At 40.5% G+C, this 24,772-nt stretch overlaps 1 protein-coding gene across 4 annotated transcripts in view; it reads left to right on the forward strand.

Moving 5' to 3' along the window:
* LOC111862047 (open rectifier potassium channel protein 1) overlaps positions 1–20,598 on the forward strand; it is a 35,780-nt gene extending 15,182 nt beyond the window's left edge. For 2 of the 4 annotated variants that reach the window (XM_023847113.2, XM_023847114.2), the window contains exons 2-8: positions 5,797–5,982; positions 12,616–12,804; positions 13,433–13,554; positions 16,433–16,646; positions 17,862–18,127; positions 18,213–18,721; positions 18,817–20,598. In XM_023847113.2, the coding sequence (XP_023702881.1) occupies positions 5,838–5,982; positions 12,616–12,804; positions 13,433–13,554; positions 16,433–16,646; positions 17,862–18,127; positions 18,213–18,721; positions 18,817–19,453 (2,082 nt within the window). In that variant the 5' untranslated portion in view covers positions 5,797–5,837 and the 3' untranslated portion in view covers positions 19,454–20,598. Of the gene's footprint in view, positions 1–5,796; positions 5,983–12,615; positions 12,805–13,432; positions 13,555–16,412; positions 16,647–17,861; positions 18,128–18,212; positions 18,722–18,816 lie in introns of those variants that run through there. The other 2 variants (XM_023847115.2, XM_023847116.2) reach the window with 2 other exon arrangements.
* Positions 20,599–24,772: the final 4,174 nt, after the last annotated feature.

Raw genomic sequence — 24,772 nt, forward strand, 5'->3', positions numbered from 1 at the left:
AAGTTTGCAATTCCAGAGAACAATGCTGCAAATAACTCTGGATGCATCGGCTCACTAGACGCAAGAAGGTGACTAGTTTTGAGCTCCTGTCTTTACCATAGCATTGAAGTGTTCTATCTCCGTTTCTGGGCAAAAATAAGATACATTTTTTATTCCCCCTATTGTGTTGTACTGTCTCCACATAAATCCACAGGTTAACTCAATTGCAAGAGTGAGATTTCGCAATGTGTCTGCTTATAGTCGCGTTTGAACTGCAGGTGATTCCCTAACCTCAAACCCAATTTCTCAAGAACTAGTGTTGACAGATACAGTACAATCCATGACTCAGGTGACGATATGTATTTTTCTAATTATTAAAATTGTGTCGTAAGGGAGACTTGCTGATAATGTTGTTGATATTGATTTTTCTATTGGATCTTTTGAACTGTGTGTATTTGGGTAGTGCTGTCGATGTTTCAGAGGTACATTTTGTCTCCAACTTCAGGGCCGATCCTTCAGCCGTAAGACTGGAAACAGGACAATAAAGTTCTGCTGTCTTTACCCTTTACTGACAGGATTTGTACTTGGCAGTAATGGTATTTATTTTGTAAGAAACGCGATACTAGGTTAGCTGAGAGCGCATGTGCTGACTCATTGTGCAAAGCACGCACGATATAGGTTACTGGGGATAAGAAGGCTAAACCAAAGTGACTTCTACTTTCTTGGCCTTTATTTCGACCCTAATGATGGAGGCAGTACATTTCTTCGAACCGTTGGTAACTTCTGCTAGATTACACGGCGTCACATACAAGAACATAGTAATTTTCACAGTTACGGCTGTGAGCAGCTCAAATCTTACAGAATATTCTGTCATGTACGTTTATTTGGCCGGTCACTGTAGCCTAGCGGTCTAAGGCATGTACTGTCTTCGCTCGCTTGGAAACCGGGATCGTGGGTTCGAATCCAACTCAGGGTATGGATGTTTAGTTTGTGTGTGTGTGTGCGTTTTTCTGTGTTTGTGTACAGGTAGAGGCCTTGCGACGAGCTGATCACCCGCCCAAGGAGTCCTACCGAGTGTGTAAGATTTAGAAAAACCGAAAGTTCGTGGAGGTAGGCCTAGGCCCACTGGGGCTGTAGTGCCAAACAAAGAAGAAGGAAGTACGTTTATTTATAGGTTACGTATACTCGTAAACCTGTAAGTTACGCCAATCATTAAAACATGAAGCGTAAAGAAGAAACTTACTACAAATCTGAAGAGCAAACTAAAATTGAGGTGCTCTCAGCAATTACACAGTTTACATTGCATTCATAATGATTGTCACCATCATAGAATGAAACCAGTTTTCTGAATCGCTCACATGTACAGACTCAGATAAAACTGACGTAACTACTATTTGTGTATTTGTAGCTCTGCTTACTGGTTGGTATTTCTGGTTAGAGAGGTTCGGAATTCGAATCCAAAAATCTCTCGATCCTTTCCACAGAATCGAATGCAAACTGCAGGAATAATTTTAAATTCGCTAATAGCTTTTCGTTCTACAATGACTATTTAAAGCCGTATGCTATGAATTTTGTGTCGTTAGATAAATCAAGAAGCACATTAATTAATTAGGAAGAGGATACGGGTACGGAATTTTTAATTTGCCCTATACAAATAATTTACCCCATCCCAATAGGTTAGCTATAAGCTAAAATATAAAGTGAGAAAATGGAGGTGCAGTAATGGTGGTATTAGTAGTGATAGTTAACAGTAACTGAAGATTTAAACAATGTAAGTAATTTGTATGTACGTGTATTTTAGTTCGTTTGCATGTATTGATCCCATGTATCACAAAAATTTGCAGCTTTAATGTTGCAGGCATGTATTCGGGAAATTATCTCTTACAATTTCGGTTGGGTCGTTAGCTACCCTGACAGTCTTTTCATTGTTTTCCTCAGTCCATCCAGGTAAAAGTAAAAGTTCATCGTTACCATTACATTCTGATCGGTCTGTTTTCTTTTGACGTTTAGTGTAAAATATGTTGAAAATTAATCCATTTTACATAACGGTTTATTAAAACACCGAGACATGTTATAAGCAAAGTTTATGGAAGTTATATTTATTATCTATATTGATGGTGAGATGTTAAAACTTATAGGTTACAGAGAGTACAAAATGAGTCAACAGGATATCCAAATTTATATGTATTACGGTGTGAAAACACAGGTGCTTCAAATTTTATATAAATATCTGACTATAACGTCCTCTTCCGGGGCTGTTTGCTGCGTGTGGCTCTGTTGTATCAAACGGGTGAGGGCCTGTTGTTGTCTCCTTCGTCCTTTGGGCACCGTATCTCTAACTGCAGTTTCAAGTCAGGACTGGAATCCTGCTCTGCGTAAGTCCAAGTTGCAGTTTCATCTTCATTTTCATCATATGATGGCGTGTTCAACGGGCTCCAGTTCCTTTCAGCATTTTATATCTACCTGGAATGTTAGGTCAAGGTGTTCTTCATCAACTTCGTCGCCATTCTGGAAGAGTCTGTGGCAATTTCCTTTGTTGCAGTGGCTGCAGGAATAGTAGAACCTACTGCAATAACTCAGGTCTCTGTAGAAGCCACAAGGAATCTGAGTGTTGTCACTCCTATGAGGGCATTTTCTTCTATAATCTGTACCTGCTTGAAGTGACATTGATTACTCATCCTTGCTAAACTGTGCAAAGCTTCTGATCTTTCGTAGTTACTGATTCTAGTCAAGATTTCCTGTCAGAGAGGCAAGTGAAATATGATCTGTGTACTCTTTATTTGCCATTTATATAACACCAGGCCCCTGAGTCAATGTTGACATTGATTTTCTTAATGCAGTGCAAAATGTATTTCATTCAATGGCTTTGCTGCCAATGATGTCTGGACATGTTGATGCATTTAGTACGTAAGTGTATTTTATTAATGGAAGTTCAATCCTGTCTAGGATGAAGAGTATCCACTGATTCGCAAGAGTTCAAAACGCATGTTCATCCACATTTTCTCTTCTAATCCACCTCATTCTCACGAGTCAGAATGCGATGAATTTCGTCGATGATTTCCACTGTGATGCAGGCACTTTAATAGCGAACGTTCGGAAGCACGTCGCTGAGGAAAAGGGGTCAATAACTTACAGACCTCATGGGGCGAATTTGGCTACAGATTATGTCCATCGTTGAGGGCGATTCAGGAAGAGTTGAATTATATTCTACAAGGCATTACATCCCAGTATCTTTATGTTTTGAGTTTGCATGAGACCACATGTTCTGTTTCGTCCTTTGACCACAAGAGACAATAACAGGACAGTGAAAACGTAGCTCTGAAGAGAACATTTCGTAATTTGGAGAGACAGACTTGCTGCGCGATGCTGGAGTACACAACCAGGAACTTCAGTGTGCAAGTGCATATGTCAAGCAATATTAAGGTTTTGCCTCATAAATTTGAGAGACTGTAATGTTGGTATTACTAATGGAAGTGACCTACGAATTACGCCATTGAGATGGGCTCAAATGCGATGATATATACGTGTATATATATATATACCAAGTTTAATAAAGATTTTTTCAGGCATTCCAAAGTTAATAGAAGGGGATTCACAGAGATACAGACAGCATTGGGATCGTACAAGCCTACTATCATTTATTAACACAAGGAAAGCATGCTAAAAGTAGTGAAATGGAAGTTCCGCAAATTTAAAAAATACAGTACTTTGATGTTCTCTTTGGCGGTTTACTTTCTTGTGTAATGCCTTCTAAATCATACACAGATCACTTTTTTCCTCTCTGGCCACCTCCAGTTCGATTAAAGTTGCAAGCAATATGGGCTTTTGCTCTGCATTCATCACTCCTATTAGCAACTCCGGGAAAGCGCCCGCTCATGGAGTTCACAGCGACGTCACCAACCTAAACAGAGAACGTCTGTCTTATTGTATTTGGTGCATTTGAAAATAATGGTTCATTGCTATCTGATGATAGAATCATCGTCTATAATGATAATGATCATTTATTACAGACTCAATAACGGAACTTTCGTACAACTAAGTGTAAATCAGCGGCAGTCCTATATATTGCACAGTAGAAAACTATGTTAATCTATATAGAGGGCGTACAAAATGGAATTGCGTGATTTCAGACACTTGCAACTCAGGAATGAGAACAGATATGACAATGGTGGTACTTGCAGTGTAATTGTAAACTCAAACAAGTTCACTGACACAAGTTGCGCGCCCATCCCAACTGTAGTTAACGGACAGCAGTTTTGATTACGTGTTCAGCGCGAGCAGTACAATGTCTACGGTACAGCAGAGAGCACAGACCGTGTTTTGGAACACAAAATTTGAATCCAATGTTCCAGTTCGATGTGAATTTGGTCGTAAGCATGTTGTGGGACCACCTCATAACAAGAGTATTTGGAGATGGTAAAGCAATTTAGAGAGTCTGGCAGTGTGAACACACACACATTCTAAGAGTGCGGATTAGGAGATCAGATGAAGATGTGGGTCGTGTTAGGCAGGCTTTCATACGGAGTCCGAAGATGCCGATCTCTCGAGGAAGTGCAAAGTTACCGATGGCTGCAAATGATTGCCCACAGAATTCTTCGCAAGAAGTTACCTCTAAAACCGTACTGATTACAACTAGTTCAGAAACTTACATTGCGTGACAAATAGCTTACATAGCAGCTTACGGCACGCATGCGCGCACAATTTTTGGAATATGATAATTTCTTAAAACAGATTTGCAGTAGGAAAAATGGAGAAGTAACATACTGAAATTATGATGCTCTGGAATACAACGCTGTCTAATCTGTCCCAGAGGACGAAAATATTAATATTCAGTCTTTTGAGAACCTCAAATGTCCTAAACTGGAAAGATATACTGAAATAGACTATCCATACATTACAAATTGGTTTCTTGGCATTTTGCATGCCTCAATGTCATCGATGCTCGTTTGCTGAAGATCTAAATATACTGTATTAGAGATAATTGACTACTGTACAGAGAATTAATTTTTGTATGGTTTTCATATTACAATCACCATACCGAAAAATGTTCAAGCAAAAGCTCCAAACATAATAGAATTTGGAAATTATGTCTTACTATGTAAATACCTAATGATTTTCGTAAGATGAACCATTTTTAGAAATATGATAATTTTCTACCTAGCTTCCATGCAAAATAGTGGGAAGGTCAGAATTAAAGTCACACAGACTTTAATGTGGGCCCAAATACAAAATTGTATAAAAGTTTTCTGTAACTTATGACGGAGACCTAGACGGATTTTTAAGGTGAGTAATTTTTTAGAAATCTTACAAATATTAGTTCAAATTTCATAGAAAAATGGGCGGTGCACAAAACTTATAGTCATACAGATTTTAATGTCAGGCGGAATAGGAAATCGTAACGCAGGTTTTTTATGACTTAAGACGTAAGATCCTATTAATTTTTGTAATGTGAGCATTTGGGGGGGGGGGAATCCGACAAATTCCAATTTATTTTTCGTGTAAAGTGGGAGGTGCGCCAAAATTAAGGTAATTCAGCTTACATGTATTCTGTCGGTTTAATTTTGAAATTTTAACAAAACTATTTGTAAACTCTTCTGTATACCTCTATTAATTGCTGTAAAAAGAGCCATTTTTTTAATTTTATAAATTTTTATGCTGATTTCGTGTAAAATGGATGTTGCACCAAAATTAAGAGATTTTAGTGACGACCCCAATATCAAATTTTGACATAACTGATTGAAAGTTTTCGATACAACTTCCCAATATGCGTTCGTTTTGACACTTGTTCTGTATTCGTGTAACACGACTGTGTTGCAGACTGACACAATGCGCTGCAGTTTATCGCTGGTGCAGTCAAGATGATGTCCAAGAAGCAGTGGTTGGCGCTCCTCACGCTGTTCATCTTGTACGTTCTGTTGGGCGCTGCTCTCTTCCACCACATCGAAAGCAACCTGGAGGTGGAACGACGCGTACAGGAGCGCCATGAGCGGCTCGAGATACAGGGTGAGCGGCTCAGTGGGCTTAGTGACTTCTAACCATTTCCTCAAAAAGATGCAGCCCTTAAAATGTTTCTAGTCTTATGCAGTAGGCTAACAAGAATTATGAACCTGACATCAGTGTGTCAGCGTGTACACTCTTTCAGATGACTGAGCCAAGCATTTTTATATCATAAATCCCATTAGTGTCACGACTAAATCGGCAGCCAGCGCTTTAAGAGCGGGAGATCAGTTCAGTAAAACTACCCCGGGGGTAAAGCGACGGGGAGTGAATCTCACCACTCACCTCCAGGGAGTGCCGAGGTCAAGAAAATGTTGATCTATACATCCACTCCCCCATACACCTTCATGGAGTAGTGCTTAATTGATTAAGAAAAGGGACAATTTTACCTTTTTTATATATATGTAATAATAAGTCTGATCGGGGCTAATATAATTAACAGATTTTCAAAATTAGAATAGCACTGCAATTTTACACGAATTCAGTCACCATTTTACACTGCTTTTGCATCACCTGATAATAGACTCTCTGGGACGAAGTGTGTTGTGTTTGTGTGAGGGTAACCTCTGCATTTTATGTGCAACCAGTGAGCTGTTAGAATTACACATGACATGCGTATCTAATGACATCGCAGTTTGTAGGTACTGATTCAAGGTGTGAAGGAACGCTAAGCGCAATCATTAGCAGGTCATTAGCTGTCCGCATTCTAAGCTGCTGATAAGCTGACACTCAAGATAACAGACTTTATCTGTCTCAGTGAATATGGACACAACGGAATTACTGAAGCACACCTTTGGAAAAATTTTATTTGTAAAGCTTTAATAGTGTTGTTCGAATCTTAAGAGGACAGCATGTGTGAAGGAAAACAGAAAGAGATGGAATTGCTTATTTTGTCATTGTAATCTTGTCAGTCACGTCACAGATCATGTAAGAGAGCAGTTGCCTAGAAGTTGGAAGATGCTGTAAGTTACTGAAATTAAAAAATTATAGAGTAAAATTGGATAATGTTCAGTCCAGTGTGACATACAAGTCTACAACACTTCAGTCCTCATTCACCTTACATGCTTCGATTCAAAAGAATCATCCCCAGAGGCGCACCACTACGATCAGGAAACACTGTCACATAAGATATTAACAATACGCACTTAAGCTATGAATAATGCTCACTATATAAATTTTGTTATCATCACGGTTGTCTTAGGCACTCACAATGGCGCTTCTTGAAGTGTAGATTTACGTACGATGATGTTTCTTTTAAATGTATTTCCTGGTGGAAAACCCCAGTTAGAATAACCAGGAAATAGATTTAAAAGAAACATCATCATACGTAAATCTACACTTCAGGAAGCGCCATTGTGAGTGCCTAAGTGATAATAACAAAATTTATATAGTGAGCATTATTCATAGCTTAAGTGTATATTTGATTTGTTTCATTCTGGTCCCTCACACTAACAATTACAAGTGCAATTTGTAAGTGCGTATTGTTAATATCTTATGTGACAGTGTTTCCTGATCGTAGTGGTGCGCCTCTGGGGATGATTCTTTTGAATCGAAGCATGTAAGGTGAATGAGGACTGAAGTGTTGTAGACTTGTATGTCACACTGGACTGAACATTATCCAGTTTTACTCTGTAATTAATAGTGTGACGGACCAGAATGAGACAAATTAAATTAAAAAATTATACTTAACCTGACTTAAAAATAAGTTTCTCTTTTCTCTGTAATTTGATCCACATGTTACAAGGTCTTCGTAAATGATCGTCATGCTGTATCAACGAATATTAATTATTTAAGATAAATTCGATGGACATTTCATCTAATATGGCCTAACAATTGGAAATATTTTTTTTTCCGGATTTTATCAGAATAATTCAATTTCGTAATTCTCAGGGGTTCTGATTAATTTTATGATGGACAAGCCGTATTGAGAAACCCATATGATTTATTGAATAAAGACGTAGGAAATCTTGATTTAAGATGGCATTATATTAAAAGTGACCCATTGCACAATTACTTCACGATTTTGAGACATGTTAAGTTCTGTCGCTGAACCTTCATTTTTGTTTCGAGGGCCGTGTCCGCTCCACGAATCCTGATCTGCTCCAACACTGCGTTAAATACCGGGTTTTGTACCTTATCTTATTTTACATACGATTGAGAGAATTGCTGTATTTATACCGTTGTGATTAAATAGTCTACAAAAAACAAAGAAAACAAAATCCGTGGCTTGAGTCCGCAAGCGAACTGTACCGACCGAGCGACCGCCGCTTGTCGGCGAAGTTTGTACCAACTTTAGCGGATAGAGGGTGATGCGTGGTCAGCGCAACGAATCCCCACGGCCGTTAATTTCGATTTTTATATACCGGAGCCGTTAATTTTCCATTCAAGTAGATCCTCAATTATCCTCACGAGGCTGAGTGGACCCAGTTCCAGACCCACTACTTCTCACAAAATCTGGTAGCGCCAAGAATCGAACTCAGGACCTCTGGAACTGTATCCAGAAATGCTGACCATTAGGCCACAGAGGCGGTCTTCTTCTGTAATTAAGCCAGAGAAATGAAATGCGTGACGCGATAGATGGTCTCAAACAAGTTTGTAACTGCGAACCATCTGTCATATAAACAAATCCATTGTTCCATGTGTCTGAGGAAAAATGTTTCATATAAAATGTAGAATTATTCATTCTTATTTAAACAACTGTTGCACTGTCATTTCTGTGTTGGAATATACTCGTAAATCAGTCAGATATCTTGCCGCATCGGGTTGCCTAGCAACGCGACACCGCAGAGGTTTAACTCTTGTCAATATTATTGATTATAGCGAGTTAACACCCAATAATTAACACCTTAAATTAGCCTTGAAACGTTTGAGCTCGTTTAAAAGTGACGCTTTTGTTAATTAAATTAACGATGGACATTTCTATTGACTGAAAATTCATGTGAGTCTATCTTACTTACAGCTTCTTGGTAAAAATATTAACATAAACTTGCTCGTGACAGAGAGATAAAAGATCTTTCTGAATGCTTACAGACAGGGTTCCATAAATATGTTTCGTGAAGAGCACAGTGTCAGGCAAAATGTTATACTGCAGTATCTTGTTGCTTTGTGTATTCTAAAATAGGATTCGCGCTTTTAATCGTCCTTCTGCAACTTTGCTGGTGTATTCAAATTCGCACTCCAAAAGCATTCGTCTCTTCCTATTATTAGAACACTACATGTTTCGACCCAATTGGCTGCCATCATTAGGTGTACAATTTGTGGAGGAAACTGCTGTCCCCTTGTCGAGCTGCTATACTTTGCATTTTATGGTATAAATACTCGTACTTAAAAACGTTATTGTTGAAATATCATCCAGTGATTATTTATCATCATTGTCAAACAGCAACACGCAGCACCAAATAAAAACCAACACACCAATAAATTATTATCCAGATCCACAACATGTGCATACACATTTGTTTTACGGTTTTAATATTTATTTATCTCATATTCGGAGGAAGTGGACTTGAGACAAGTCAAGATGTCCTTTACAAGAGATGGAGGAGGAACAGAAATGTTCGGGCCACAAGTCCCACATGGATTAACCTTGGTTTAAGCCCAGTTTTCTGCGGTGAGAATCCGGCGACTAAAGCTTTAAGTTAAGGTACGAGCATATGAGAGATTGTTCTATGGGGTATTACTGTGCTTCCGCTAAGGAAAGCAAAGAGTAGTTCAAGAGACGAAGTAAACATGCTTACTGGAAGATGCATGGCAAACCCTACCGATCGTCCCACGCTTAGTTTGCTGTCCCTTCGCTCCCCTTGCTCTATCATCTCTCCCCATTTGCTTCACCGTCCAAAGAAATGGCTGGATTACTCGTTCAGCAGGGTTTGGCGATAGGCGCCAGCAGTCAGGCTAAAATTGTAGAGTGGGGATCAGTCCTTCCCCCATAGCAACTCCTATCCCCACATCCCGTGAGAATTCTTTGGCCAGCTCAACTACTGCAACCGATAACATACAAATATTTTTTGGGGACCTATAATTAGGCTTAGAAACGTGTCCGTATTTTAATTGCAAATAAAATGTCTTGTAATGAGGAAAGCAATTGGTTATTCATTCATTCATCAGTAATCTGTCAGACGACAGGTCCACAGTCTCTTCCAAAACGGTTCCTCCATTTAATGTGATCTAGAGCTTTCTCCTTCAAATAAAAATATCCTCTTCTTTCCCTAAGATCATCCAGCATCTTCTTACGTCTTTTTCCTCGTCTTCTGGTCACTTCTATCCGCCCCTCTCTCGCATACATGGTATCTCTGTTTTTTGAATGAGATTATCCAGGAAAAGTGATAATGTAGTTTTTCCATTTGTTTTCCACATCGCAGTACAACAGCCGTTCAAACCACTCTGGTCACGCCTGTTGCTATACGAACTTGAACCATCTCGACCATCATTTGCTCTGTGCTTCAAGTCGCTGCTGATGACGCTGCTTCCGGCATCAGTTTTTGGTGTTTGGTGTCTCTCTTCGTCTGATGCCTACCCTTTGACCTGTCCAGCAAAGGAGGCCACGCCAGTAGCTACGCTACCGCTGGTATAGCTCTCAGGGTCCTTGGCATACTAAAACCCCCTCACCACGATAAGGTGAAGACACCAAAGAGGAGGAATTAGTTATTATAGAATACAAAGTACGGTCTTAGCAGGCGTTCCTGAAATATTCATTCAAACCATTGCTCATAATATAAGGATACAGTATATAAGTCGTATTATTTTTCAAGCTCTTGGAAATAGTCCAACATAGTACTTTTCATAACGGAAGTAAAAGATAAAAACTTAAAAATTCAATTAAAATTGATTTGTGAGTGCACTGGTAAATTTCCCAGAAGGTATACTTATAAATCGCATGCATTTTTAACTGAATCATGACACGTAATATAATCAGATGCTTGTAGCAGAAGCTTCCTGCCAATGTTTCCTCTTCTCTGCCACTTACAGAAGTTGCTGAAAGAACAATTAACGGCCTCAACCACAAGATACCACAGTAATACCTTGAAATAGAGTGCTCTTTCAATAAAATTTGGGATTCAGGTCTAATCAGAAAGCTCCATGATAACATAGTCCCAGCTTAAATGATCAAGTGCTTAAACAGCTATACTTTAAAAATCTTAGATCTAAACGAGTAATTATATTTGCTTTTCCGCTGTCTACCGGCCTTGATCAGGTCTAATCAGAAAGCTCCATGATAACATAGTCCCAGCTTAAATGATCAAGTGCTTAAACAGCTATACTTTAAAAATCTTAGGTCTAAACGAGTAATTATATTTGCTTTCCCGCTGTCTACTGGCCCTGATTTAGGCCTGGCCTTTGGACTGAGCATGAGGAAACGTGGAAAATACGATAAGTAGTGAGGAAAGTTGCGACGGCATTGGGGTAGGGAAAGAGGACCGTGCACTGAACTATTTAAACCCTTACATACCCTACAACCTCTACACTGTCCAACTTGATGAGTTGAATCATGCCCAAAAACGAGGGCAGTATATTGTATTCTTTATTGTTTACATTAGCGGCCTGCTAGACGAACATAAGTTAAACATAAAAAAAAAACAAAAAAACTCCGTTGTTTTGGTCTACAAACGTCCTATACCGACCGAGCGACCACCGCTTGTTGGCGAAGTTAGTTGCAACTTTAGCGGATAGAGGGTGTCGCGTGGTCAGCGCAACGAATCCCCACTGCCGTTAATTTCAGCTTTCTAGACCGTAGCCGCAACTTCCTTGAAATAGCTCCTCAGTTATCCTCACGTTGCTGAGTGGACCCCGTTCCAGACACACTACTCCTCAGAAAGTCTAGTAGCGACGGGAATCGAACCCAGACCTCTAGATCTGTCGCTAGGAACTCTGACCGCTAGACCACATAGGCGGTCAAGTTAAACATATATCCTACATTAAATTTAGCTGAAGGTTTCAGACCAAATGTGGCCTATGAGAAACTGCAATGTACTCAAAATTTGGTTCACTAAACAGCGTATTATGTTTAACATCTAAAAATTCGGGAAAATAATGCCTAAATTGGTGCTCACTGGAGGCTTTCGATTGGACCAGGATTCAATAGCCTCAAATTAGCGTGGAAAATACAGGTGCTTCATTAGGCAGTAAACTGATACCTGAAACACACGCGATTTCATTATCCTTCATCCAGTTCTTGTCTTTCAATTATTCGTATTAGAAAACCTTCTTCGTTATCGTACACCTTTATCAACGCAAATAAATTGATAAATAGGACAGTCATTGCCTCGGGTGGATTGAATGCTCTAATAGGCCATATATTTCTATTAGAATCTGTCTTCCATATAAAATTTTAGTCAGACTCTTTTAGCCCGTCTGATGCCTAAACCTGAAAGCGGACAGGCACGAAAGTTGAATACTGTGTTGCAATGTTATAAAACATTGTAATACGCATCGACTGTCACTTGTAGCAGTTCGTCGAAGGATTTTTTTGCTACTAGGCTCGCTGGTTGACCACTACAGAACCAAGATGAAACCCGTGCAAAATCTTATCTCTGCTGAGAATCCTGTGGGATTTCCACTACACGAACACCACAGTATGGCGGTCATATTTGCTCAGTACGCGGTGGTCAAACTTATGTAAAGTCCCTCCTCTGTTGGCAGCCCTGTTGACTGCTCACTACGTGGGGGACTCCACTAGCACCCAGGCGCACATCATGCAGAAACTCTCTGAGTACTGCGGGCGGCCTATGTTCGCGCCTCACAACGGCAGCGATGTGGAAGATTTTGAGCCATTCTTATGGGACTTCTACAACTCCGTGTTCTTCGTCATCACCGTCGTGAGTACAATAGGTACGCTTCCCTCTGCTGGGAGAAGTGTGCTGGGCATCTTTTAAAATTGGTAGAGTAATATGTCAGACTATCAGATGACGCCTTCTGGCTAAGGAGACATGGAATCAGACACAAGGATAATTTTGTGGGACAGTGCAGAACTAATCCAGCGTTTTCCCTCATAACTGTCGTTCTGCCTGTGTAACAAAACTTATCAGATTTTAGCTGAGCTTCAACCTCCGGATCAGGAAGTCACAGCAAGAATTTTTCTATCCTAACATTCGATTGAGTTTTAGGTTTCCTGAATTAAACTCGGACACAAGAGTGACGGAAGAAATTTCCATATTCATACTCAAATTCTGAAACGCTGTTGCTATTCATTTTGGGATTTCAAATCCCACATTGGTTGTGGTAACACTTAAAATATTTAGTCCAGATTTATATAATCCGTATTTTATTTGGAGTTCAGCTATTTTAATGAGCTATACACAAAAAATGGTGAAATTATTAGGAATAAGAAATAAAAAAGACAGACATATACGAGTAAGAGCATTTGAAAAAAAAAACATTTTTTTCAAGTATCGAATTTGCGACATTCCTTCTACTTTATTTCTTCGGAGCAACGTGTTAACACTGTTCTGTATTTCAGGTTACGGAAACTTGGCGCCCTCCTCCTCTCTGGGCCGTATGCTCATGATCCTGTATGCTCTGATTGGGATCCCAATGAACGGGATTATGCTGGCCACCCTGGCGGAATTCTTCAGCACCGCGGTGAGTTGGCTCATGCGAGTTTCATTTAACTCTTTGTAATAACGAACATGCAGACCTTACAAACAATTTTAATATAGCATTAACTTAGAGGCACGAGGAGGGCGCAGCCGCCCGGGTTCAATCCTGGGTCTGGTCAAGTTGGATTTGTGGTGGCCAAAGTGGCGCTGGGGCAGGTTTTCTCCAAGTACTTCGGTTTCCCCTGCCAATCTTCATTCTACCAATTGCTCCACAATCACTCTCACCTATCATCTGGGGCTGGTACAATAGGCCAGAAGTACAAGAAACTTAGTTCCACCCCACTAGCAAAAAAAAATATAGGCAGGAGGATCTACGTACATAAGACGATATTACAGAAGATGGATTGCATTATTCACAAGTGGCAATTAAATTAATTCAGTATTAAAATGGTGGCACCTCCCCCTCGGAGTTTTTTTAAATGGTGATACTGCTTCTTCGGCCCATCCCAACTCTTGCTCAAGCTAAATAAAGAAATAACAAAAAATGTTCGTAATCAAAATGTAGAGTCTACCGGGGCTATCAAGCCAGAACATTTTCAGATGTCGATGCTATGCAGTTCTTCTCTTGTAATATACGGGAATGTAAAAGAATTTCCATATTAAGATGAGCATAAAACTTACACGAAGTGTACCACTTTTTTTTATTTATTAACCGTACAGCACGACATGTTTCCGATTCAAGTAGCCATCTTCAGGGGCAACTAATTCTTAAGAAAAAGTTACGTAATTTGCTTAAAATATTTTAAAATGTGGATCATTTAAATTAAATATAATTTAAATTCTTATAAAATTAAAATTAATAATATTGTCACGTGTATGTGTGATTACAGACGGGGTTTGGATTGATGACTCAGTTTACTGACCGCTTATACATACGACTCGGAACTACAAACAATTACAGCGTCACCGTTAATCTCCACATTTCACAAATTACCACACCACCAGCTAAACCTTTTTCAGCCTGCTGTGACTTTCTGATGCAGCGGGAACATGTTTACCGAGCTGTTGCCAAGAAACTTGTTGTATATCCCCGCTTATTAAGAATCTGTTGCCCTAGCAACGGGTGTTGTTTCGGGACCGTTACCCAGCAACGGATCTACACTCTACAATATCCAATATATAGTTAAACATATTCTTTGTAAACTGCTACATCTGCTCCAGTGGGAAGAACGTTTTCAAGAATGAAATTCTATGGTCGCACGCGAAAAGTCTTCTAAGCGTTGTCAAGCTTGCTTCTCTTTTGGGAATTAAAGTCAACTTCTAGAAAGAGTGTTTGGAATTTTACACCAAATTACAGAGTAAAAAGTCAGTACTGAAGAAGACACCTTTTTTTCAGAGAAGTATCACTGATGTGGAACTAAACAATGACAATAACAGTAACAATAACATGAACAAGAACAGTAAGAAGAAGAACAACAGCAACAGGAGTAGAAAGAAGTTAAAAGTGACACCGAGAAGAATTTCTTTCTTGATCTAGTTTTAAGGAAGATCTGTGATCAGTTTTTAGCATGTACACATGCCCCTCTATTCCCCCTTACATTTCGTCTAATCCGCCCTCTCTTTTATCTTTAACCGTCCCGGATTTTCCTTCGAAATTTAAGGCCAACTTTTGTATATAAATTATACAATACTCAGTAGTCAGTGTTCAATAATATTACATCAATTTTGAGGTTCTTACGGCAGTAACTATTCAAATTGTGGTCTTCTGAAATGTGAAAACGTGTAGTTCAACAAAAATGTACGGTGTCACAACTCAAGCCCACAAGCAGAGCATAGTATGGTAATAAACGCGGGTAGAAGCTTCACTTTGAGGAAGCTGTTTTTGGTGCTTTAAAATATTGTGACGTGTATATCTATTGCTAAGCAATGGCTCGGTAAAGAAGCCTCAACACTAGATATACTATTTTCTATGGGGTCCGCGCCGCGATTATTGGTAGGCCATGCTTCGGTAAACACACCTCAACAATAGAGACTGTTTTCTGCGTGGTCCGTGCCGAGGAGTTATCTTGAAGAAAATCGGCGCTACAAGGCAGTTCAGGATTCAGTTGTGGAGTATTAAACATCGGGAAACGGAGGCTGAAGAATTTTACCTGTGTGAAGGTAGGGTCGAATACCTCCACCGTAACCCTGCGAGTCGTAGGAGGCGACGAAAAGGGAAGTCTCAAATCTGATAGAGTAAGATATGGTCGCGAGTCCCAAGGGACTCGGACCCGAGAAAGACTGCGCTGGCAGCAACATATACAAAAGATAGACCCGTCCTCTTCTCAGAGAGGGCACCCCGCAATAACAAGACCGTAACTGTGAAACAGTAATAGGTATCTGGTCGACACCAAGACTTACTGACTGACTGACTGACTGACTGACTGACCGACAGTCAGCCGCCACATGACTTTGGATATGGCTCTGAAGAATCTCCATCGTTACCAGGAAACGTCTAGTGAAAACACTGCAGATGAATAGCCATTGTGGCGAGCTGTTACCACGCAAAGCCTTAATGTGGAGTGATTGTAGTGTGGAAATCGGCAATAGTGTATTTGTAGTTACGACCTGTAAGTCTCTTCACAAATCCAAACCCCTTCTATAGTCACTAATACACATGACAATATCATAGCTCTCGTTCCTAACAATGCAGGAACAAATTCATGATTCTGCAGCATAACAATTTTCGTTGCTTATTTGCTGGTCATTCATCCTGGCCTTTTCTCTTGAATTGGAGCGTCTGTGTGGATCTGAAAAGTCAGTAGTAAAAGAAAATGATTTTGCATGTCATGAGATATTGAAGTGCTTATGTATTAGTGTGGTGTCACGTGGAAACACTGAAAGACACTATTTGTTTACCAGTCCGAAACAAAACATTGCAGCTGGTCCGCGTCCACCTGCGCTACAAGACAAAGCCTTCTGAGACTCGAGCCGGTATGGTGGCCGATATTATTCTGTACCTGATACCTGGTTTCGTCATTTTTATCTTCTTGCCCACTGGCGTCTTCATGCACTTCGAGGGCTGGACCTTCGTCGAGAGCCTTTACTACGCCTTCGTCACACTCACCACGATCGGCTTCGGCGACTTCGTAGCAGGTAATGAGGTTTACGGCTTCGAATAAAATTGAGTGTGATTCACGACTGGAGAAATGGGATCTGTTTTACGAACAACGAGAATACACGAGCCCATACAAGGACGCACACATGCGTACATATATACACAACAAACAAACAAGCCAAATGACAGTTGAATTTCAGTGGGGAATTATAAGAGTTTTGTTCTTCGTAGCACGTCTGTAAAGTTGTCGGTATGATTAATTAGCACGCCATTAAAACATATGGATGACTGAAAATATAGCTCCACGCATTTATGTCGTCTTTAGCAGATGAGATGAATGGTCAACTTCGGCCCTTTTACTTTCTGGGGAAGAGACTCCGATACCCATTACGGACCAGGCTGGGTGAGCCCCAGAACCGGCTTGTGACGGTGGAGAAGAGAAAAATAATTCTCCTCTATTTAGTGCTCATGTCAACAATGTGTGGGGCTTTATCGTCACTATTCCATACGACTTAACAACAAAGATCATGGACAATTACTGTCTGACACGGTTTCTCTGGCTGATATTATGAAGCAGACAATTTCTTTATGCTGCATGAAACACTCAAGTTAAGTAGGTGTCTTGTCACTATGGTTTGGCTCGTCCTTAGGTTGCGGATGGAGGAGACGGTCTCCAGATATTTAGGGTAGCTGCGAATATATTGAAGAAGCAGACGCGGACAGCCGACGAGGGGCTGTCCTCCAGCTTGGGGATCGGACGTGGGGCTAACAATTCATGACTGTAAAAAAACCTTGTTACGAAATGTCACTAACGTCTTCAGGCTTGGACGAATTCTTTGGGAAAACGTCAATAAAGCATATATGATATTGTGGGAAAGCCAGAAGAAAAGAGGCCACTAGGAAGACCAAGATGTAAGTGGGAGAATAATATTAAATTGGATCTTAGAGAGATAGGATGTGGCGGTAGGGACTGGAGTAATTTATTCAGGATAAGGACCAGTGGAGGGCTCTTTGGAACATGGTAATGAACCTTCGGGTTCCATAAAATGTTGGGAAATTCTTGAGTAGCTGCACAACTGGCGGCTTATCAAGAAGGGCTCAGGAGTTAGTAGGAAAGAAGCCTGTAAAATGCTTGAAAGTACAGTACGAAAGTCTGTTTGTTAGGCACAGAGGCAAACGGACACGCTCAAGTGACAGTGAACTCCTGCACCTATTGTACAATTTGTGTTTGTCAAACAGGGTCTTTGCTTCAGGTCAGACGGACAAACACAGGGACAGTGAAGGTCTGTACTTGATGTACAAAGTGATGCTACTGGTGTGGATCGTGTTCGGTCTGGGATACCTCGTTATGATCTTGGGCTTTATCACGCGCGCAATGCGGTCCAAGAAAGTGGCACAACTGGAACGAAAACTCGCCACCAACCTGAGGCAGACGCATTCCAAGCTATGGAACACCTTCACTCGTGACGTCAGTTACCTGCGGCACGTCATCAACGAGATGTACGTCTTGACACTGAAGGTAACCAATTCATTGCCCTGATATAGTGTCACTTATTAAATGTAACCAAATTTGTACCTGAGGCTGAATTTTGCTGCTATTGCAGCCAATTTACAAAGATGAGGAAGAGATTGGGTTCACTATACGCACGCGCAGTAGCAGCGAGCCGATGCTGTACGATCTATCGTCGCATGATGACGAGATCATCCCCGGGTTCGGGGTGTGGAGGCTGCGCGCCAACTCGGAGGCGGCGGCCGCGGGCTCGAGACCGGTCCGCGTGATGTCCGAATCTGACCTGGAGCGAATCGACAAGGACGCAACGTTCAAGTCCGCCGCCGCCAAGATTCAACCGGGCGAGCTGCTAGCCCACATGGTTAACGCCCTAGGCGAGGAAGAGAACGGCTTGCATGGCTTCAGTGACACAGATATTCTCGCTAGCGAAGAACCTAACGCTACCTGGAATATTGGTGGGGAGGCTATCCCTAAACAGAGAAAGCGTGCGGCAAGCGAGGTTCGCATCCCTATGAAGGAGCAGCAAGACACCGCCGAGTGGACCTGGTCGGGCGATGAGGCGTCGCGACGCGTGCACGGTCTATTCCGGGCCGGGCTCAAGAGGTTAGCATTTCGTAACTGTGTGTGTGTGTGTGTGCGTGCTGTGACGTGTCACGTGACATGCAGCCAGCTGACGCTTCTTGCTCTCTCTCTTACAGTCTGGTGCCTTCTGAACACACGACTCGCAGGCCCTCCATATTCCAGCTGGCGGCGGCTAAAATCAAGCAGCCACTGAAGAAGCGCCACAAATCTAAGAGCATCGGCGACCTGTTCATTGCCCCGGAGAATCCTTCTGTCCCGTGTCCCCCCATGCATCCTGCTCTCGAAGAGACGTCACTTGCCGACTTCCTGCGTGCCGTCAGCTCGTTCCAGACGCGAGTGGCGACGCCCCCCGACTCGGCTCCGCCCCGACGCAAGGCAGGCACCGCCAGCATGACGCCACCTGGGTCACTAATGTCTCTATTCACACCCCATAACATAGACCGGCGTATGTCATTGCGTCCTATCCCGACGTCGCGGCTAAATTATGCTGCCTCTCGACGCGCGTCCCTGGCGTCTGTGTCCACGCCCCCACCTATGAACCGACGCATGTCGCTTCGCCCCGCCCCCTTATCGCGGTTACCCCCTACCTCTTCACGACGAGGGTCTCTCCATCCAGCGAACAGGCGCTTCTCCGTGCGTCCCGCAACAAGCACACTGCCGCCACCGTCCTCCCCGCCCCCGGCCCTGCACCTTATGGCACCGCACCTGTTTAAAAGACAGACGAGCGAATCGGGACACGTGAGCCGGAAGTGAACGTGACCAAGTGGCGAACCCATCTGGAGACACAAGTGCCTGCCCCGCCTCAGGGTTAGAACACGGCATTGAAGAGAACAACAAGACCGTATTTCGTCAGATTTTTTTTTGATCATGGAACTATTTTCGCCTCGAAAATTACTGCCCCCCCTCCCCGCCTGAAGGTATTGGCTAAAAGTGTGAAATATAGAACCAAGGCATGAGAGTGCAGGGCACAGCTTAAGTCATGCAGCGTGCTGTATGTCCGAGCGGATCTGCGTAGCGGCAACTTACACTAGAGTTGTATTAGAGATGTTCTCAATTCGGTCGGGGCACCAGGTACCCTGACTAAGCTTCTTTTGGCTTGTTTTGGACTTCATCCATCGTCTGGTATGTAAAAGACAAAAGACCACGACGTTTCGGAGACTGAATCTGTCTCCAAAACAAGCCAAAAGAAGTACAGTATACACCATCGTCAGAATCATTTCAAGTCTACCCTGACTAAGGTTTTAATTTGTTTTCCTCAGTCCCTTGAGACTGTTACCATGATAGTTCCTCGACCGCTTCTTTCTAAACCCTTTCCAATTTAACTATCATCCTACAACCGCTGCAACATAATTTAGATACCGACAGAATTGTAAAATTACTTACTAAATCAATACAGTACGTTTTGTGCCTCACATTTCTCGTAGATGAGGTCCACTCTGAAAACACTTACGGTCTCTTTATAAAGCGTTGAATTATTACGCTCAAGGAGACTATACCTGAATTGGCATAGCTCATAACGCATTGCAGAAATCTCACTTTATAGAAAAACAGGAGTGACGGACAGCAGCTTGATGGAGTACAGTAATAAAGTGACCGCTTTCTGGTCCTGATGTTCGAAAAGATATTCATAAAACAGACATTCTCCTAATAAATATGATGGATCCGATGGCAGGATTATCCGAACGCTCATAATGAAACGGAATTAAATATTCTCAGACATTCTTTGCACAACAGGTTAAGCAAATGCTTCTGCGTTCCCATTTTATATTTTAGTTCCAAAGGTTCTCGACAATATTTCGAATTGCAAATTTGCACTGAACTTTGTGAGGCACTATGCTGCAAGCCGGAAGGTAGCTGGTTCGATTCCCGATGTGGTCATTGGATTTTTCAATTGACCTATCCCTTCCAACCGCATTGTTTCCCTGGGGTCGGCTCACCCTCTAAGAGAAGAGAGTAACAGGAATATTCCTTGGGGTAAAGGGTGGCCGGCCCTTAAGGCTGACAACCTCACCGTCATCTGTGAGCCGACTGCCTACAAAATGTGGGAGCCTCGACGTCTCACAACTATATGGGCCTCAACGACCTGTTACTGTTACTGTTACTGTCAGGTGAATTTAATTTTGTTTCTCTTTTCGCAGAATTTTTCACAGTTTTACACGGAACCCAAATTGAGTCCCATCAGTCACACAGAAAATTGGTAGATGGATTAAGATATTAGTGTTATTAAGATCTAAGAAATTTACTACTAGAAATTTTCGGCATAGAAAATAGTTAACAAAATAAATGGATAAATAATTTCTGTATAACTTATGTTCATTGTGACACTTGTAGGGTGATTAGCTTTGCAAAATCAAGTCAAATAATGTATGCAAAGTCACACAAAAGGCATTTATATAGTATATACATATATATACTCCATTGGATTACACTGTACATTGTTACATTACAATTGCCTTGCCAAAAAAAAAAAGCAACTTAGTCGTGTCAAGCGTCAGGCATTCAATTCAAAATAAGATGGTAATCAACCTTAACTCGGATAGGGCAGCATTATGGCTTAAACTCCAGAAGGATATGTCTACGAAAAAAAAGGGCCTTAAGAAAGAGGCAAATAAAGAAATGGTAATTTTTAACAGATTTTACAACAATGCCACAGTCAAAGATGTTGAATTTTCTGATAATGACATGTCTGAACGTGCTCCAGCACATGTCATTATAAAAGAAACTCCGTGGCCTGTAGTCCGCGAGCAAACTATATCGACCGAGCGACCGCCGCTGTCGGCGAAGTTAGTGCCAACTTTAGCGGATCTCGGTGTCTCGTGCCCAGCGCAACGGATCTCCACGGCCGTTAATTTCGGTTTTCTAGACCGGAGCCGCTGTTCCCTTGAAATAGCTTCTCGTTGACTCTCAATAGGCAAAGTGGACCCCGTTCCAGATCCACTACTTCTCAGAAAATCTGGTAGCGCCGGGAATCGAACTCGGGACCTCTGGATCTGTAGCCAGGAACTCTGACCACTAGACCACAAAGGCGGTCCATCAGCCCCTAAAATGATACTGTACTTGGCATGCATGAAGGTTTTACACAACCAAGGATTTCGTGTGTGAGTTTCATAGTATCGATAGGTCATGTTAGTTTTAACAAAAATTTGTTTTCCGAATGTCATTTGTGTGGGTTCGTCAGCAGCAAAAGGTATTTATGAATTATTTATCTATTTTTTTAGTTTATTATTTAGACTATTACATGACCTAAAGTTTGCAAACATTTTTAACACCTTGGATTAGAGGTCTTCTCATCAGTAATTTTGAAAAATGCCTGTGTGATGTGATGGAGCGTAGTATGGTAGAAGTCGGGGACGTTACTAAGGAACATACTGCCTCTATCTTCAGGGTCGAAGAGTAAGCGATCAAATAGCCGGCAAGAAGCCAGCAGAACGTCCTACTCCCTGCTCTTTTCTTGCTGGTTGTTTCCTTGTCTTTCAATTAAGCCCTGAAATGGAAGCATTACTGTCTCCCGAAATGTTAGCGAATTTCTAAGGGACTACATGGTTTTGTATCCCAGAAGATAGAACTTTTTAACACCACAAAGAATGGAATTTTACTCTTCTAATATTTGATTTAGAAACAGGCGCCTGCTATTTTTTTAGCCCAGACAACGTAGCGACCATAAATGCACTTCAACAGAAATTCTGTGAAAGGAAAGTGATTTGGCACGTGTTTCCATCCTCTTGTCACCAATGCCATTATTCCAAGCAGGGAAGAGATATTGGAGAGGTAGGCTTACTGGAGTGGTCATCTAATTTATCAGTGCTTGTTCTTTCCTGACCACTTTGCTGAGAGGAAACTTTTAAGAAAAATGTGTGAAGATCTTTTAAGGTCAGTTAAAACAAATAACACAAGAAAAGCTTTCTTTTGAAGTTTCATAGATAATTGTGACGAGTATTATATATTCAAATGTCATTATGAGGGGTACATCCATTGCACAATAATCGAGTTAAAAAGGTTTCCTAAGGATTTATGGAACTATGAGTATTTGGTCAATGCCAGTAATTGAAACGACACCATTAATTCTAACACAGCCCTGCAACACTGCTTAGGCTTACCACCTATTTAATATGGACTCACGGATCCAATGGGTCAAAAAATAACACTAGGCTTGTATTCAGGAGGTACGTTTTGAATGTCGACCAGGACACTGACTGTCCTGGCTTAGGTTTTTTGTAGTTTTCCTCGGCCCTTCCTGGCAAATATTGGGGTAATGCACCTTCCTTTCAAATCGTTTAAAATTTTGTATTAATTTTTCATCCTACCATACTGATCTTAATTCCAAGTGAAATGGCTTTAGAATGGACTAATAGAGTGGAGAATTCTTGTGCATTAAATATTAGCTATCTTTATAGAGTGCATTCCTGTTGCGTATTTGCAAACTATTCTATTAGGCTTGTTCCATCTAATGTGACTCAAATAATGTATATCAGTGACAACAGCGATAAAAAGAAAGTGTCTATATACATATTAAATATCACAATATGTTTATAGTATAGAGATTTGAATCTTTCTATACATTCTTATCAAAATTGTTCCCTTCCGAATCACAATAAATAAACAGCCTTTATTGTCCAAGTTTTGTTTTTAATGTGATGTAACAAGATATATATGATGAATATTAGTTATTGAATTGAATTGAATTGAATTNAAACTTTTTAGTATCATTGCCCAAGTTTTTAATACTTTGTGGCAGATTGTTGAACACTTTTATGCCAGTAAAGTAGACTCCTTTTTGATATACTGATAAAGTTGATGAGGGTAGGTGGAAGTTATATTTTTGTCTAGTATTCATGTTATAGACATCAGAATTTAATTTGAATTTATCTTTGTTGCAAACAACAAATAGGAGAAGCGATAATATGTATTGCGATTGAAGCGGTAGAATTTTTAATTTCTTAAATAATTCTCTACATGAATCTCTACTTCTACATCCTGTAATAATTCTTATTATAATCTTATTATCAATCTGTGGTAGGCAAATTTAAAAACACCATTACTAATCCCAAATTGTGGGTCTGCTTATAAATACAATTGTTTATTCCAGTTACTTTTAGCCTCTGACTCATAGTTCAAGTAATAAATTATATGGGCAAATTTGAAGTTACAAATTCAATAATTTAAATTAATTTCCATGGAATGTGTTAGTATACCCAAGTATTTTTATTCTCTGCCATTATTTATTATACATCATGGTTTAGAAAGTAAAATACAGACATCCATATTTCTTAGTGCTCTACATGTCTAATAATTCAAAATGTTATTATTCTGGAACACTGGTGAAAAGAAACACTTTTATTCATTTCTCTTTTCCTCTTACTTACATTCAGAGTCACATAAACAGTAAACCACTTACAGGATGGTGAATGTAAAGCACTATCTGAAGAAATGTCCATGAATTTGAAGCCATATCATGTGTTTGGGGATTTTTGCTTACCTGGAGCTTGTATGTGTTCAATGCATTTCAAATCTTGATGCATTTTGGATGTAACGTAAAAAGACATGAGTTGGACTGTCAGTACCTGTAAGAGAATTAGTACCTCTGTGTGGGCAATGTACAGTGGACTAGATAACATATGCAGGAGCAAATGTGATAAATATGAATAAATTATATTTCTCTTGAACATGTATGAGAGTCATTAAAGAATGAACATACCCTTAACTTACATATATTAAAAACCAATGTATGGTTTATATTATGCCTAAATACTCACAGTTTGGTCTCTCAGCTTAATTTATTTATATATAAATTACATTCATTTGTTGTAATACATGTTGTAATTTACGTAAGATATAATTTAGTAAATAACTGTAGAATAGATACTTTCTTTTCACTCATATTAAATCATTCAACTAAGGCATTAACAAATCCTACAAAATAAATTAATTACACAAGTCTCTCATTGTATACAATATTAAATACATCTGTACCATCCCCATTTTCCACAGACACTTGTCTACTTGGATGAATGGTGATATTCTTGTTATGATTTTAAATACCATGAGCAGATTCTGAAGGGTCAAGAAGACAAA

Source organism: Cryptotermes secundus, unplaced genomic scaffold (assembly GCF_002891405.2).
Source record: "Cryptotermes secundus unplaced genomic scaffold, Csec_1.0 scaffold181, whole genome shotgun sequence".
In the NCBI taxonomy this organism is placed as follows: Eukaryota; Metazoa; Arthropoda; class Insecta; order Blattodea; family Kalotermitidae; genus Cryptotermes; species Cryptotermes secundus.